The sequence below is a fragment of the Podarcis bocagei genome, assembly GCF_964188305.1.
Source record: "Podarcis bocagei genome assembly, chromosome: 5".
Classification (NCBI taxonomy): domain Eukaryota; kingdom Metazoa; phylum Chordata; class Lepidosauria; order Squamata; family Lacertidae; genus Podarcis; species Podarcis bocagei.
In genome coordinates this window covers 91,987,726-92,003,519 of record NC_138129.1, presented here as the reverse complement: position 1 = coordinate 92,003,519, position 15,794 = coordinate 91,987,726, and the positions used below count along the sequence as shown (strand labels likewise).

General features: G+C 45.2%; 1 protein-coding gene and 1 long non-coding RNA gene across 2 annotated transcripts in view; one reads left to right on the top strand and one right to left on the bottom strand.

Moving 5' to 3' along the window:
• The window catches only part of NIBAN1 (niban apoptosis regulator 1), a 107,933-nt gene extending 92,751 nt beyond the window's left edge, over positions 1 to 15,182 (bottom strand). The window contains exon 1 of the mRNA XM_081194341.1: positions 14,979 to 15,182. Within this exon, the coding sequence (XP_081050467.1) occupies positions 14,979 to 15,033 (55 nt within the window). The 5' untranslated portion in view covers positions 15,034 to 15,182. The remainder of the gene's footprint in view (positions 1 to 14,978) is intronic.
• On the top strand, positions 3,480 to 4,986 carry LOC308587185. Its single transcript, XR_014008276.1, has 3 exons — positions 3,480 to 3,609; positions 3,779 to 3,857; positions 4,731 to 4,986. It is a non-coding gene; the product is annotated as an uncharacterized lncRNA (long non-coding RNA).
• Positions 15,183 to 15,794: the final 612 nt, after the last annotated feature.

Genomic DNA, 15,794 nt, shown 5'->3' with positions numbered 1-15,794 from the left:
TCGTGTATTAATGTGGTAAGTAACAGTGCTTTTCTCTCAGAAAACAGATTTAAATTGTTTCCCATCTGTACAAAACCGTGGTTCTCAAAGGGTGTGGTGTGCCACACTGGTGTGGCAGAAGAGGATGGCAAACATGGTGGGAAGATTCACAGACAATCAGAGAAACATTTAAACATTTCAGTATACTATTTTACACATCACTTGGGAAGGCTGGGGAGCTAATGCCAGTGTACTGGTAGAAACAAAAATCAGAGGCGTCAAAGCAACGATTCTTCAACATCAACTTCGTTGGACTGGTCATGTTGTGCGGATGCCTGATGATCGTCTTCCAAAGCAACTGCTCTATTCCAAACTTAAAAATGGAAAGCGTAACGCTGGTGGTCAGCAAAAGAGGTTTAAAGACTCTCTCAAGGTAAAATCTAAAAAAATGTAGTATAAACGCCAACAATTGGGAAACACCAGCCTGCGAGGGCTCCAATTGGAGAACAGCCTTTACCAAAGGTGTCATGGGTTCTGAAGACGCTCGAACTCAGGACGAAAGGGAGAAATGTGCTAAGAGGAAGGCACGCTTGGCAAACCCTCACCGTGATCAACTCCTGCCCAGAAACCTATGCCCCCACTGTGGAAGGATGTGTTGATCCAGAATTGGTCTCCACATTCACTTATGGAGCCACTGCTAAAACCGTATTCATGGAAGACAATCTTACTCCGCCATGAGTGATTGCCAAAGAAGAAGAAGAAGAAAAAGACTATAGTATCAAAATAATATTTTATTTGCAGAATATGGTTAGATATATTTTCAACATGAGAGCAAGACCTAAAAGTGATACTGAAGCCAACCCTAGTTGTGATCCAGAATCGCCGTTTGAACAGAGTGCTGGTGAAACACTTGTTTATATTTTGAGAATAAGTCATGTTCTTATGTAGCTGCATTGTCTTATACTTTGTGGATGCCCCAGGATCCTTTTATAAAGTAGTTGTGTTCTATATTATAAATCAAGTACTGCTAGGAGTTGTTTCTTTTTGTTTTTAAATGTATTCCTTATCCATAAAAATTTGGTTTGAAAGTGTGCCGCAGAGGGGGGAAAATGGGGGGAACCACTGGTATAGAACAAGGCGTTCCAAAATAGCAAATGTCTTAGCAAAATTCCCATCATTATGATGAGAGGAATACATGGAAGAAAGAATCCTCTGCTGTAGCTTCACCAACCTGGTGCTTTCAAGTTTTGGACTCCACGTTGTATCATCTCTCACCACTGGCAACAATGGCTGGGGTCGATGGAGCTGCCATCCATCAGAATCCGGGGGGAACTAGGTAAAGGTAAAGGACCCCTGGGCGGTTAAGTCCAGTCCAAGGCGACTATGGGGTTGCAGTGCACATCTCTCTTACAGGCCAAGGGAGCTGGCGTTTGTCCACAGACAGCTTTCTGGGTCATGTGGCCACCATGCCTAAACTGCTTCTGGCGCAACAGAGCACCGTGACGAAAACCAGAGTGCATGGAAACACCGTTTACCTTCCTGCTGCAGTGGTACCTATTTATCTACTTGCACTGGTGTGCTTTTGAACTGCTAGGTTGGCAGGAGCTGGGACACAGCAATGGGAGCTCACTCCATCGCTGGGATTCGAACCGCCGACCTTCTGATCAGCAAGCCCAAGAGGCTCAGTGGTTTAGACCACAGAGCCACCCGCATCCCATCTGGAGGGTACTAGTCTTATGCAAGAGCTGTTGGGAGACACAGCACATCTTTGTGTTGGCAGGTGTGGGGTAATGGCAAACTCTCCAAGTTATAACCCTTTACTTTTCTGTATAGGAGTAAATGGTAATAAATCACTTAGAAAGGAGGGAAACATGGGATGAGGGCTAAACCATCCGCTACTCCATTGAGATTCCAATTACTGCCATGTAGCTTCATCCAGGATTCTGTTTCTTAATCACACTGGTGCGTGACAGAATCTTGGAAATTCTGATTTTTATTAACCAAAAATCTACAAAGTACCGCCGATCTGAGTGTACTGCTTTGTAAGGTGAAAGGTCCCTATCCTTGAAAACCACAGAATTTAAATTATCTCACAGGCAAGAAGGAGGAAGGAAGAGACAAGGATTATGCAAAAGTAGTGAGTCAATGCCATTGCGTGAACAAGGGAAGGAGGCGGAAGCGTTTATGGAAGTAGGTTTGAGATAACACATGAAAGACGGTTGTTGACAATGTGTTTCTTAAGACAAGCCTCGCCTGCCCTTGAAGCAAGTTCAACAAGTGATCAAACAGGTAGAGCTGATTGAAGAACTTGAAGTTAAGGGAGTGGAAAGGTACCAAAAGCTAGAATATTGGGCAAGGACGTTGGGGGGGGGGAAAGCAGGGTGGAGGAAGTCCATACAGGGACCTGATAGAAAGGGTTTCCTATTAGACGCTGCCAAGCCCAACTCAAAAGGTGTCCACATTGATTTATAAAGCCCTAAACAATTTAGGACCTAAATTCTTGAAGTGGTGTTTCACTCTCTACCAGCCTGCCCATATATTAGAAGGGAACACCTTTCTGACTTGTTGGGGGGTGAAGCCCATCGGACTGTGACACAAAATAAGAGTCTTCGCTTCCACTGGAGGTATGCCTTCACTATTTGGCTTTTGGTAGCAATTTAAGGGGACGCGGATGGCGCTGTGGGTTAAACCACAGAGCCTAGGACTTGCCGATCAGAAGGTCGGCGGTTCGAATCCTCGCAATGGGGTGAGCTTCCGTTGCTCGGTCCCTGCTCCTGCCAACCTAGCAGTTTGCAAGCACGTCAAAGTGCAAGTAGATAAATAGGTACCGCTCCGGCGGGAAGGTAAACGGCGTTTCCGTGCGCTGCTCTGGTTCGCCAGAAGCGGCTTAGTCATGCTGGCCACATGACCCGGAAGCTGTACGCCGGCTCCCTCAGCCAATAAAGTGAGATGAGTGCCACAACCCCAGAGTCGGCCACGACTGGACCTAATGGTCAGGGGTCCCTTTACCTTTACCTTTTAGCATGATAAAGCCAGCTGTAATGAACCAATGTCCATCCGAGGTATTGTTATTTCATATTTTAAAGTGGTTTTTAAACTAGTAGTTGAATGTTGTTATTTTGAGGTTTCGGATTGCAAACCACCTTGGGATCACAACTGACGTACTGTTTAAATATCAAATAATAAACAGATAAGTAGGGGTTTTTTAATTTTTTTAAAAAACCCTGTATTTCCACCAGCATGTTTGTGGACATCTTCTGATTTTGCTTATTTATTTACAGGATGGAATTAGGCTGCATGAAGTCTAAAGATTGCAGGATACTCCTGCCTGCATACTCATATCTGAAACTCACGTAGCTAAGGATTTCTTTTAAGGTAAAAAAAGTAAAGGTAAAGGACCCCTGGACGGTTAAGTCCAGTCAAAGGCGACTATGGGGTTGCGGTGCTCTTCTCTCCAGTGTTTGTCCACAGACAGTTTACTTATTTCTTTTAAACAGGTCCCTAGTCCTTGAAACAAATTGAGAGAGCATAGCCGGTACCTAAAAGTTATCAGAAGGCAGAAAAAGACCCTAAATGTTCAAAATGCCTTCATTGGATAAACTTTGCCTCTGAGAGTTAGGGTGAATTCAGGTAAGTTATATGTGGATTTTCACCATGAGAACGGTTGAAGAAATCTTACACAAATTGACAGGTGTTATTTCACAGACCAGGTGAATGAATGCATTCTCTCACACACCCTGACCTTAATTCAAAATTATCTTGCTGATTTCAGCTGAAATTCTTTTGTGTTTACTTTAAGAGTGATTCCACCTGAATCTGCTGGAGTTTACGTCTGAGTTTATGCGTAACATCAAGCAGAAAGGCCAACTTACCTAAGGGTAAGCCCAGCTGAGTTAAGTAAGACTTACTTCTAAGTAGACTTGATTCAGATTGCATTGTAACATATGAAATATGGAGAAGCTGTCTACCTCTCTTTCTACAAGCTTTTGTTACAATCAGGTTGCAATATAATGAAAGTTTACATCTGGTGGCTGGTTTCTGACATTTTTGCTGACATTTTTGTTCCAACTGGTTCAACAAGGATCAACTTTGTATTTTTGCGATGCAAGATCTTTGCTGAAGGGCAAAGTAACCAGTAATGCATCTTATCTTGATTTTTGTATTTTGTGAAACTTTTTCCTTTTCTTCCACCTGAAACGGTGTTCTCACCGGCTCCCGTATCTCTTGCATAAGCTTCACATATATGTAAGCTTGCTAAAGTTGCAGAGATGGAGTCCAGTTTGTTAAAAGCAGCCACAGGACAATGTGTACAAAGGAAGGGTAAGCAAAGGAACTGGTAGGAAATATGCCATTTGCATAGCTTCCTGGCACTGCAGGTATTTTAAAGAAACAGACACCATAACTGTGCATGTAACAACCTGGTAACCCTAAATAAAATGCTTAATTCAGGCATCCTTTATATTTCAAGCCATATCATTCAAAGCTGAGATGACTATTTGAGGTTCAGCTATATGCACTGATGAACAACCTGGTTCTCATGAACAACCATCCTATTTACTGAGGCTAAATCACACATGCTAAGATCTTTATGCACCGGGGGAAAAGTCTTATGGCCATACAGTATATTTTTGTCCACTGATTTAATAAAACGCAGCAAACATCAAGACGCATTGCAGCCAAAGTTAAGCATTTTTAAGCCTCGTTGATTTCAAAGGCAAAGGTTTAAACATGTGCTTAATTTTACCATTCAGACTAACAGGACTGGAAACGACTGCAGCTGGATTGTGACCATGCAACTTCACTCTTTAAGGCCGATTCCAACTGATGCGAAGAACTATTCCACACCCCTTGCACGTCTTTAGAGCAGCCATGGTGCACTTGCTGAAATAGATCTACTTGCAAACAAGTGCAAGTAGCATAAATGTGCGCCTTTCCCAATTCCCCTCTGTGTGTGTGTGACATGTATACTGCAAACAGTAACACAGGAACAAAATGAGGAACTAAAAGCAAGACTCCAATGAAGTATTGAAAGTCCTCTGTTTGCCTACCTAGAGTAGTAACCCATTGAACCAGTCTTTGTCTAGGACAGAACCTTCCAAACTATGTGTCACAACACATTAGTGTCGGCCGCAGTGTGTAGGTGTGTTGCGGGAACGCTCCCCGCGGGGCTAGAAAGGGAGCCAGCAGCCCGCCAGTTTGCTAGTAAAACTGAATTACAGTGGTACCTCGGGTTAAGTACTTAATTCATTCCGGAGGTCCGTACTTAACCTGAAACTGTTCTTAGCCTGAAGCACCACTTTAGCTAATGGGGCCTCCTGCTGCCGCCGCGGCGCCAGAGCACGATTTATTTATTAATTTTCCAATAAGAACATCCAATTAACATATCAAATCCAATCCAATAAAGAAGTCCAATTGTCTTCCAAATTGTAATGATTTTTGTTTTCATCCTGAAGCAAAGTTCTTAACCTGAAGCACTATTTTTGGGTTAGCGGAGTCTGTAACCTGAAGTGCATGTAACCTGAAGCGTATGTAACCCGAGGGTTTGCTAGTAAAACTGAATTACAGTGGTACCTCGGGTTAAGTACTTAATTCGTTCCGAAGGTCCGTTCTTAACCTGAAACTGTTCTTAACCTGAAGCACCACTTTAGCTAATGGGGCCTTCTGCTGCCGCCGTGTTCTCATCCTGAAGCAAAGTTCTTAACCCAAGGTACTATTCCTGGGTTAGCAGAGTCTGTAACCTGAAGCGTATGTAACCCGAGGTACCACTGTACTGTGTCACAAAATGATGCACGTTTAAAAAGTGTGTCACTGACATGAAAAATCTGGAAAGCTCCGGTCTAGGGGCAAATGAATGTTTGCAATTCCACCGATACATTTGTGGTATTTAATACAAAATTCAGGTTTCCAAGAGCAGCTTTCTTTTCTTTAAAAGCAAGTTTCCAGTCCTTATGGTAACGTGGGATATAACTGCAATAAATAACTAAGTAAGTAATATAAACAGCTGCATACTTCTCTAAAAGACTACCAGAAGCAGTATATATCTAAGTCATAAAAATCTGCAGAACTAGACAGAATAAGAAATTATGCAACTGGTATATTCAATAGAGCTGGAGTTTCTCTGTAGCTATTGGGGCTAAAGTCAAGGCTCTTATTTTCAATGACCTTAGTCACCAATATATACCGGGTTGATGTTCTATTGAGTTGTCCACCACAATGACTATATCTCCCTTTTGCTTAGCCTCTGTCAGTTCAGACCTCATCAGTTTATAAGTACAGTGGTGCCTCGCAAGACGAAAAGAATCCGTTCTGTGATTCTCTTCGTCTAGCGGTTTTTTCGTCTTGCGAAGCAAGCCCATTGACGGATTAGCGGATTAGCGCTATTAGCGGCTTTTAGCGGCTTATCTGCTGATCGGATCAGCTGATAAGCGGCTTAGCGGCTTAGAAAAAGGGGGGGAACCAGCAGGAACTCGCAAGACATTGTCGTCTTGTGAAGCAAGCCCATAGGAAATTCGTTTTGTGAAGCACCTCCAAAACGGAAAACTCTTTCGTCTAGCGAGTTTTCCGTCTTGCGAGGCATTCGTCTTGCGGGGCACCACTGTAAAAATCTTCCCCTATCACAACCTGCATCATGTCACACTAACGAGCGCTGAACCTCATTTGCTATTATTTCCCATTCACCCAGGTTTGGAGGGATCCTTTCAGAGCTCATCCCAATCTGCCCTTGTTGTCCACGAAACTGGCCACTTCACTATTCATCCTTGATGCCAGATTATTGGTTGAAAAATAAAAGACTATCAGTCTCAACAGAGATCTTTTTGTAGGGGAGCACTACTCTCTGTTTTGAGAACTGTCTGCTTACTCCTATACTCAGCTTTCCATTATTTTTAACCACTTACTGACGCATAAGAGCACCCGTTCTTGTACCCCAAGACAGCGAATGCTCAGGAATCTCTGGTGAGGCACTTTGTACAAAGGAATTTCAAAAGTCCAAGTATATGACCCCTTTGAGATTGTCTCTATTGACACACTTGTTGACACTCTCAACAGCCACACTCGTGACATAACACTTCCCTTCGCATAAACCATGCTGCTGTTTCCTCAGCAAGACATGTTCCTCTATGTACTTAATGATTCATATATATCGGGGTCAATAAACTTTTTCAGCAGGGGGGTGGTCCACTGTCCCTCAGACCTTGGGGTGGGGGATGGACTGTATTTTGGAAACGAATTCCTATGCCCCACAAATAACCCAGAGATGCATTTTAAATAAAAGGACACATTCTACTCAAGTAAAAGCATGCTGATTCCCGGACCGTCCATGGGCCGGATTTAGAAGGCGATTGGGCCGGATCCAGCCCCTAGTTCGCCTACCCATGGTCTATATATCTAGATCAAGCATTAAGGTAACTGGATTGTAATTTCCTGGTACCCTCTTGGAAAAAATGAGCATCATGCTGGCTACATTCTAATCCTCCAGTAAGGAGCCCAGTATTACTGATAATTGCATGTTATTTGTAGGAGATCAGCAATGTCACATTTCGGTTCTCAAAGAGCTATCGGGCCTACGCCACCTGGAATGTGGCTTGTGCACTTTTAATCTGTCACCGAGTTGTAGAACCTTCCTTCTTTCCACCTCTATTTGACTCAAACACGCCCTGTAAAAGCAGCTCAGGCATGAGTATCTATCCAACACCTTTCACAGCAAAGGCTTAGGCAAAGAGTCATTCTGAAATTTCCTTCGTCTCCTTTAATCATTATTTCACTCCTTCCTTGTCTAAAGGTCCAACCACACCTCCACACAGGGGTCTCTTGCTCAGGATGCATTTAAAGAGTTTTGTTAGCAGCTTTAGTGTTTTTCTTCAGTAATATGCTCCTCAAATTCACGTTTTCCCTATTTATGCTCTTGTCAGTTTACCATTAAGGCTCCTTTCTGTTTTCCTCCTATGAGCAAAAGATTTCCACTTCTAAAAAGCAGCGACCTTGCCTTTGATAACTTCCGCTACTCTGCTTATTAGCCAGGCTGGCATCGTTCTGGATTTATTCGCTCGTTTCCTAATCTGCGGTGTAAATTCACCTAAGCCTCTATTATTATGGTTTCAAATCACCTCCCAGCATCCTGAAGAGATTTGACACCTTTGACTCTTCTTCTTCTTCAACATCCTTTTAACTAATATGCTCGTTTTAAATACGTTTCCTCCTTTGACCAATCTAAGCTTCAACAGCACACTCCCTTTTGGTTATATATTTAAAAAAATACTGATTTATACTGATGTTTTCAGCCATTAACTCTTTAAATTATTATTCCCACCCCCCCACCCCTCCATCAGCTTTCTTGTCAGTGTGTATTTTGGTTTTGACTCGCATGGGGGCAAAATACAGTTTCCTTTGGTGCAGAATGCAAGTTGCATTATTTCCGTAATGGCAGTAGGTAGCACAAGCAGTCATCTAACGCAAAACAGGAGAGAGCCCTCATCCCTTTACTAATTTGGCAGAAAAAGGAATTTGGACAGAAGGAATCTCATCCCTACATGTTAAACTACATCTCTATCTTAACTTTGCATTTGTCCATCTCTGCTTTTCAATGGAAGCTATAGCAACACTTTTTTCTTTTTTTGCACACCAGAGTGATCAACCTGCAATGTCCTATTACAGCAGGGGTCAGCAACCTTTTTCAGCTGTGGGCCGGTCCACCACATCCCTCAGACCATGTGGTGGGCCGGACTATATTTTGAAAAAAATATATATGAACGAATTCCCATGCCCACAAATCACCCAGAGATGCATTTTAAATAAAAGGACACATTCTACTCATGTAAAAACACCAGGCAGGCCCCACAAATAACCCAGAGATGCATTTTAAATAAAAGGACACATTGTACTCATGTAAAAACACGCTGACTCCCAGACTGTCCGCGGGTCGGATTGAGAAGGCAATTGGGCCGCATCTGGCCCCCGGGCCTTAGGTTGCCTACCCCTGTATTAGAGCATGATGCAGTTCTTTGGATATGTTTTGGGCTTAACTAAACATTTCTTGGAAACATTAACCTACTGCCAGTCTGCATACCCTCCTTCATTTTAATATGTCTTCAAATAATTATATATTATAATTCTGTTTGTTCCTAAATGGAGCCATCGTCGGCTCTCATCCAAAGACTGGCCAAATCCATACCAGCTTTGCTTCAGCCTGGCCTACCTAGAATCATAGAATCATAGAGTTGGAAGAGACCACAAGGGCCATCGAGTCCAACCCCCTGCCAAGCAGGAAACACCATCAGAGCACTCCTGACATATGGTTGTCAAGCCTCTGCTTAAAGACCTCCAAAGTAGGAGACTCCACCACACTCCTTGGCAGCAAATTCCACTGTCAAACAGCTCTTACTGTCAGGAAGTTCTTCCTAATGTTTAGGTGGAATCTTCTTTCTTGTAGTTTGGATCCATTGCTCCGTGTCCGCTTCTCTGGAGCGGCAGAAAACAACCTTTCTCCCTCCTCTATGTGACATCCTTTTATATATTTGAACATGGCTACCATATCACCCCTTAACCTCCTCTTCTCCAGGCTAAACATGCCCAGCTCCCTTAGCCGTTCCTCATAAGGCATCGTTTCCAGGCCTTTGACCATTTTGGTTGCCCTCCTCTGGACACGTTCCAGTTTGTCAGTGTCCTTCTTGAACTGTGGTGCCCAGAACTGGACACAGTACTCCAGGTGAGGTCTGACCAGAGCAGAATACAGTGGCACTATTACTTCCCTTAATCTAGATGCTATACTCCTATTGATGCAGCCCAGAATTGCATTGGCTTTTTTAGCTGCCGCGTCACACTGTTGGCTCATGTCAAGTTTGTGGTCAACCAAGACTCCTAGATCCTTTTCACATGTACTGCTCTCAAGCCAGGTGTCACCCATCTTGTATTTGTGCCTCTCATTTTTTTTGCCCAAGTGCAATACTTTACATTTTGCAATACAAACCCTCAAAGGGTTGTCACGAGCAAAGTGGTCAGAATTGTAAAGCACTATGTTCTGCACTCAATGATGTTACAGAAAGGACTGAAAGGGGTGTATCCTCTTCTATGCATCCCCACCTGCTCAGAGATCTTAGAGTCAGGCAGGTGGCAAATATGCAGCTGGGGTTTCTTTTACTTGGTGGCAACAACAGCTTTGTTGGAGCCAGTGTGGTGTAGTGGTTAGGAGCGGTAGCCTTGTAATCTGATGAACCGGGTTTGCGTCTCCGCTCCTCCCCCTGCAGCTGCTGGGTGACCTTGGGCTAGTCACACTTCTCTGAAGTCTCTCAGCCTCACTCACCTCACAGAGTGTTTGTTGTGGGGGAGGAAGGGAAAGGAGAATGTTAGCCCTTAGGGTAATGATAAAGCGGGATATCAAATCCAAACTCCTCCTCTTCTTTGTGGAATGCACTCCCACCCTAATCACTGACAATCTCTTTTAAAAAGCTAGTTAAGGCATATCTATTCAGAAGGGGTTTTGCAACAGTGTTGTTGGCATCTGAATGCCTCAAGGGACAATGGAGTGCGCCGCTCTGGGGGTGAAATCACGCTGTTTAGGGAACTTTTTAATGTTTGGTGCTTTGTTGTGCTTTTAATTCTGTTGGGAGCCGCCCAGAATGGATGGGGAAACCCAGACAGATGGGGGGTATTCTTATTCTTGTTATTCTTATTATTATTATTATTATTATTAGCACCCAAGTGACCTCCCTGGGGCACAAACCTGGGTGGTCTGTAAGAAGGTCCTGCGCTATAACCATTGGTTATGGAATGGTTATGTAAGCTTTCAGAATATTTAGAATTAGCCAAACTGACAGATATAATAAGACAAAAACCAGAAAGTGAAATGAAAAAGGAATGGGAGTGCCTAAATAAATACCTTAAAAGCCAAGGTCTGAGGACAGAAATCTGGCTGAGTCTGGAATAACCTTGTGAAGTGAAAGGATAAGAAAGAGGGATTTATATCTAGATGCTAGGATAGAGATGATAAGGAAAACAGGAAGACACAATGAGAGGTAAAGGAGGTGCTGTGAGATTGGTGGAAGTCAATGTTTGTTTTTCTTTTTAGTGTTTATATTATTAACTTGTATTATTAACTTCACTTGTATTATTAACTTCACACGCACTCATTTCACACGCTAGCAAGGTTATGTTTAAAATTCTACAAGGAAGGCTCAAGCAGTATGTGGACCGAGAACTCCCAGAAGTGCAAGCTGGATTTAGAAGAGGCAGAGGAACCAGAGACCAAATTGCAAACATGCGCTGGATTATGGAGAAAGCTAGAGAGTTCCAGAAAGACATCTACTTCTGCTTCATTGACTATGCAAAAGCCTTTGACTGTGTTGACCACAGCAAACTATGGCAAGTTCTTAAAGAAATGGGAGTGCCTGATCACCTCATCTGTCTCCTGAGAAATCTCTATGTGGGTCAAGAAGCTACAGTTAGAACTGGATATGGAACAACTGATTGGTTCCAAATTGGGAAAGGAGTACGGCAAGGCTGTATATTGTCTCCCTGCTTATTTAACTTATATGCAGAACTCATCATGCGAAAGGCTGGGCTGGATGAATCCCAAGCCGGAATTAAGATTGCCGGAAGAAATATCAACAACCTCAGACATGCAGATGACACAACCTTGATGGCAGAAAGTGAAGAGGAATTAAAGAACCTTTTAATGAGGGTGAAAGAGGAGAGCGCAAAATATGGTCTGAAGCTCAACATCAAAAAAACGAAGATCATGGCCACTGGGCCCATCACCTCCTTGCAAATAGAAGGGGAAGAAATGGAGGCAGTGAGAGATTTTACTTTCTTGGGCTCCATGATCAGTGCAGATGGTGACAGCAGTCACGAAATTAAAAGACGCCTGCTCCTTGGGAGAAAGGCGATGGCAAACCTAGACAACATCTTAAAAAGCAGAGACATCACCTTGCCAACAAAGGTCCGTATAGTAAAAGCCATGGTTTTCCCAGTAGTGATGTATGGAAGTGAGAGCTGGACCATAAAGAAGGCTGATCGCCGAAGAATTGATGCTTTTGAATTATGGTGCTGGAGGAGACTCTTGAGAGTCCCATGGACTGCAAGAAGATCAAACCTCTCCATTCTGAAGGAAATCAGCCCTGAGCGCTCACTGGAAGGACAGATCGTGAAGCTGAGGCTCCAATACTTTGGCCACCTCATGAGAAGAGAAGACTCCCTGGAAAAGACCCTGATGTTGGGAAAGATGGAGGGCACAAGGAGAAGGGGACGACAGAGAATGAGATGGTTGGATGGTGTTCTTGAAGCTACCAGCATGAGTTTGATCAAACTGCGGGAGGCAGTGGAGGACAGAAGTGCCTGGCGTGCTCTGGTCCATGGGGTCACGAAGAGTCGGACACGACTAAACGACTAAACAACAACAATTATTAACTTGTAAGATATGGATTTGTTTTTTCGTATGCTGGTTTTTGTGTTTTGTGTATTGTTATTTTTCGTGTTGTTGTTGTGTGAAAAATACTAATAAAATTTATAATAATGTAAGATCCTGGGCTGCCCAGAAGACAAGACCTCCCTCTCAGCCTTGCTGATGTGGTCCCAAAGGAAAGCAGAGCGAGATATTTTGGCACCAGCTTGGCTGCTGGAGTTGCCAGGAGGAAGTGTACCGTCCTCCAACTGTCTTAGCGACTCTGGATTTGGGTAGGGTTTACACCGTAGCATTTTCTTCTCCCAAAGATATCCCACAAGGCTGCAGAGATTTCGCATCAGAGCTTTCCTTCTCCATTGTGGGCTACCTTTCGAGGTCAATGAGCCCCATCTGTGCCCAACTTCCCTTTACAGCAAATGCAGAAACTGCCTTCTTGACAACTGGACCCACGACTGGTCTTGTCCACACAATCTACCAGAGCCTGTCTTCACAAAGTCCCTAACACACCAAGGGTTTGAAACCTGTTGGCTACCATCACCTGATTTAGCCGACCGAGCAAGACTGTTCCCAGGGTGTTGCACACTGACAGCACCTAGGAGCCATAGGTGGGGGCTGAGTGCAGGATGGGAACCAACACAAACCACCCCAAGTAGGAGCACAATATGTCCCCAACAGAGGTACCGCCTCTCTCCTAACACCCCATACAGTAAGGTAAAGGTAAAGGGTCCAGCCGTGACCGACTCTGGGGTTGCGGCGCTCATCTCGCTTTATTGGCCAAGGGAGCCGGCGTACAACTTCCGGGTCATGTGGCCAGTATGACTAAGCCGCTTCTGGCGAACCAGAGCAGCGCACAGAAACACCGTTTACCTTCCCGCCAGAGTGGTACCTATTTATCTACTTGCACTTTGACGTGCTTTCGAACTGCTAGGTTGGCAGGAGCAGGGACCGAGCAACGGGAGCTCACCCCGTCGCGGGGATTCGAACCGCCGACCTTCTTATTATTATTACTTGATCGGCAAGCCCTAGGCTCTGTGGTTTAACCCACAGTGCCACCCGCGTCCCTACCCCATACAGTAGCTCACTGTTAATTGGATTTTTGAGCTAAGTTACGTTGTTCAGGTGTCTGGTTTGCTTTCATGTAAATGAAATTATTTTATTGATGTTTTGGTGCATGATGAAATACTCTGAAAGCAGCTGCTTAGGGGCAACATCAATGGGATGCATATTTTGGTGGCGTGGTCACCCAATTAAAGAAATCTACATCTAAGAAGAAAAATAAAGCAGCGGGCATTATCCTACAGCAGGCATCCCCAAACTCAGTCCTCTAGCTGTTTTGGGACTACAACTCCCATCATCCCTAGCTAACAGGACCAGTGGTCAGGGATGATGGGAACTGTAGTCCCAAAACAGCTGGAGGACCGAGTTTGGGGATGCCTGTCCTACAGCAAGCCTTTATCTTCTGTCTTGTATAGAAGGGAATCCTGGTTTTGCTTCCTATCTGCAATTTGTATGAACACTTTTATTCAATGTATTTTAGCTATCAAGATGTTACTAATGGATTAACTAACTGATAAATGGTCGCAGTAACTGAAGCAATGTCTAAAATCTCCTTTAGGGGGTTTTGAGCAGCAATGAGAAAACGCATTATAGGGTTAAGTTATAATTACAGTACTCAGTCCAAAGCTGCCTCTTCCCTCCCTAGAGATGATTATAACAGGTAAGTGCTATATATTCCACCAAGTATCAGAATTCCACCGTTGCACAGCTGCCACAAATCTACCATTCTTTTTTTCCATTTGCAGACTGTAAATAGCAAAGTAGCACCTCTCTGTCCAATTCCTCCACTCACCACTTTCTCCTATGTACTGTATATATTTCTAGCTGGTTTGCGCCTCGATCCGCCACCCCGGCACCTGAACCCAGATTTGACTGCGCGGAACTTAGGGTGCAACGGGGGTGGGGGGAGAATCCTAGGCCACGGTCCGGGTCTACTCAGAAGTAAGTCCTGCTGAGTTCTATGGGACTCACGCCCAAGTTAAAGTTAACACACTCACGGGCAGCAAACCCTGCTTCGCCCGAGCGTGAAAACGCATAGGATCGCGCTGCACGCGTTATGTTCAGACGGCGAGCAAAACAAACCGCCTGGAGCCCGATCGCCTCTCCGCATGGTCTCCTTCCCACGTGCGTGTCAGCTGCTATCCGTGTCCGCTGCTATTTAGAGCCAAACCGCTAAAAGAGCCCGGAATCGGCCCCGAAATAGCACGCACGCAACAACCACACAACCCTCCTCCATCCTTGGAGAGGTCCAGGGATCATCTCCAGAGTCGACGCTCCTCCTTTCGGCAGGATGCCGCTTTCGCACTTCCAAGCTCCAGGGAAGCTGGCAGCCCAGCCGAGCGCGTGGCAGCGCCGAGGGGGATCCACTTTCCAAACGCGAGTTTGGAAAAGTTCCTCGCTGCCTGGCGCAAGGCTTTCACACGACCCCTTGCGCCCCAAGCGCGCGCGTAAAAACGCACACTTCTTTCCCCAAAGTTGGGGTTTGTTTTTTCCTTGCAAAGTTCCTTTTTTTTTGCCCAGTTCCCGAGCCTGGCCAGCCCCGGCTTACCTCGGATGTAGGTGCACTTGCTCTCGTCGAGCAAACTGGATCCCGATCCGCCCATGGCTGGCCGGTGCTCGAAGGGGCGGCGGAGGCAGCGAAGGAGAGCGGCGAGCGCAACAACAAGCCCGGGAAGGAGGTGGCGATCTCGGCGAGCTCTTCTTCCTCGCCGCGTTCGCTCTGTTGGGCAGCGGCTGCAGCCCGGGCGCTTTTCTCCTCTCGGTCTCCACCTCCACCGCCCCGGCGCTTAAACTTCCTCCCGCCCGAGGGCGCCGCCCTCGAAGGCGCCTCCTTCCCGCAGCGCCTCCGGGCAAGAGGGTCGCCAGGCAAGGCGGCGCGCTCGAAACTTCTTCTCTTCTTCTATCTTTGGCGATCCCTCGTAGCCGAGTAAGATGGTCTTCCACGAACACGGTTTTAATGCAGCTAGGGGGGGGGGCACTGCCGGATTTACGTATAAGCTAAACAATCTATAGTTTAGGGCCCCACTCTCTTGGGGCCCCCCAAAAAATTTAAAGGAGAAAAAAACCCCTGGATGTACGTTTCCAAAATATAAGTTCAACAATGACTTTGATAAAATACATATTTTGTTATGTGCAAATGGCTTTAGATACCATTAGGTCGAGTCGTGACTGACTCTGGGGTTGCGGTGCTCATCTCGCTTTATTGGCCAAGGGTGCCGGTGTACAGCTTCCGGGTCGTGTGGCTGGCATGACTAAACCGCTTCTGGCGAACCAGAGCAGCTCACGGAAACGCCGTTTCCCTTCCCGCCGGAGCAGTACCTATTTATCTACTTGCACTTTGACGTGCTTTCGATGAGCAGTGGGA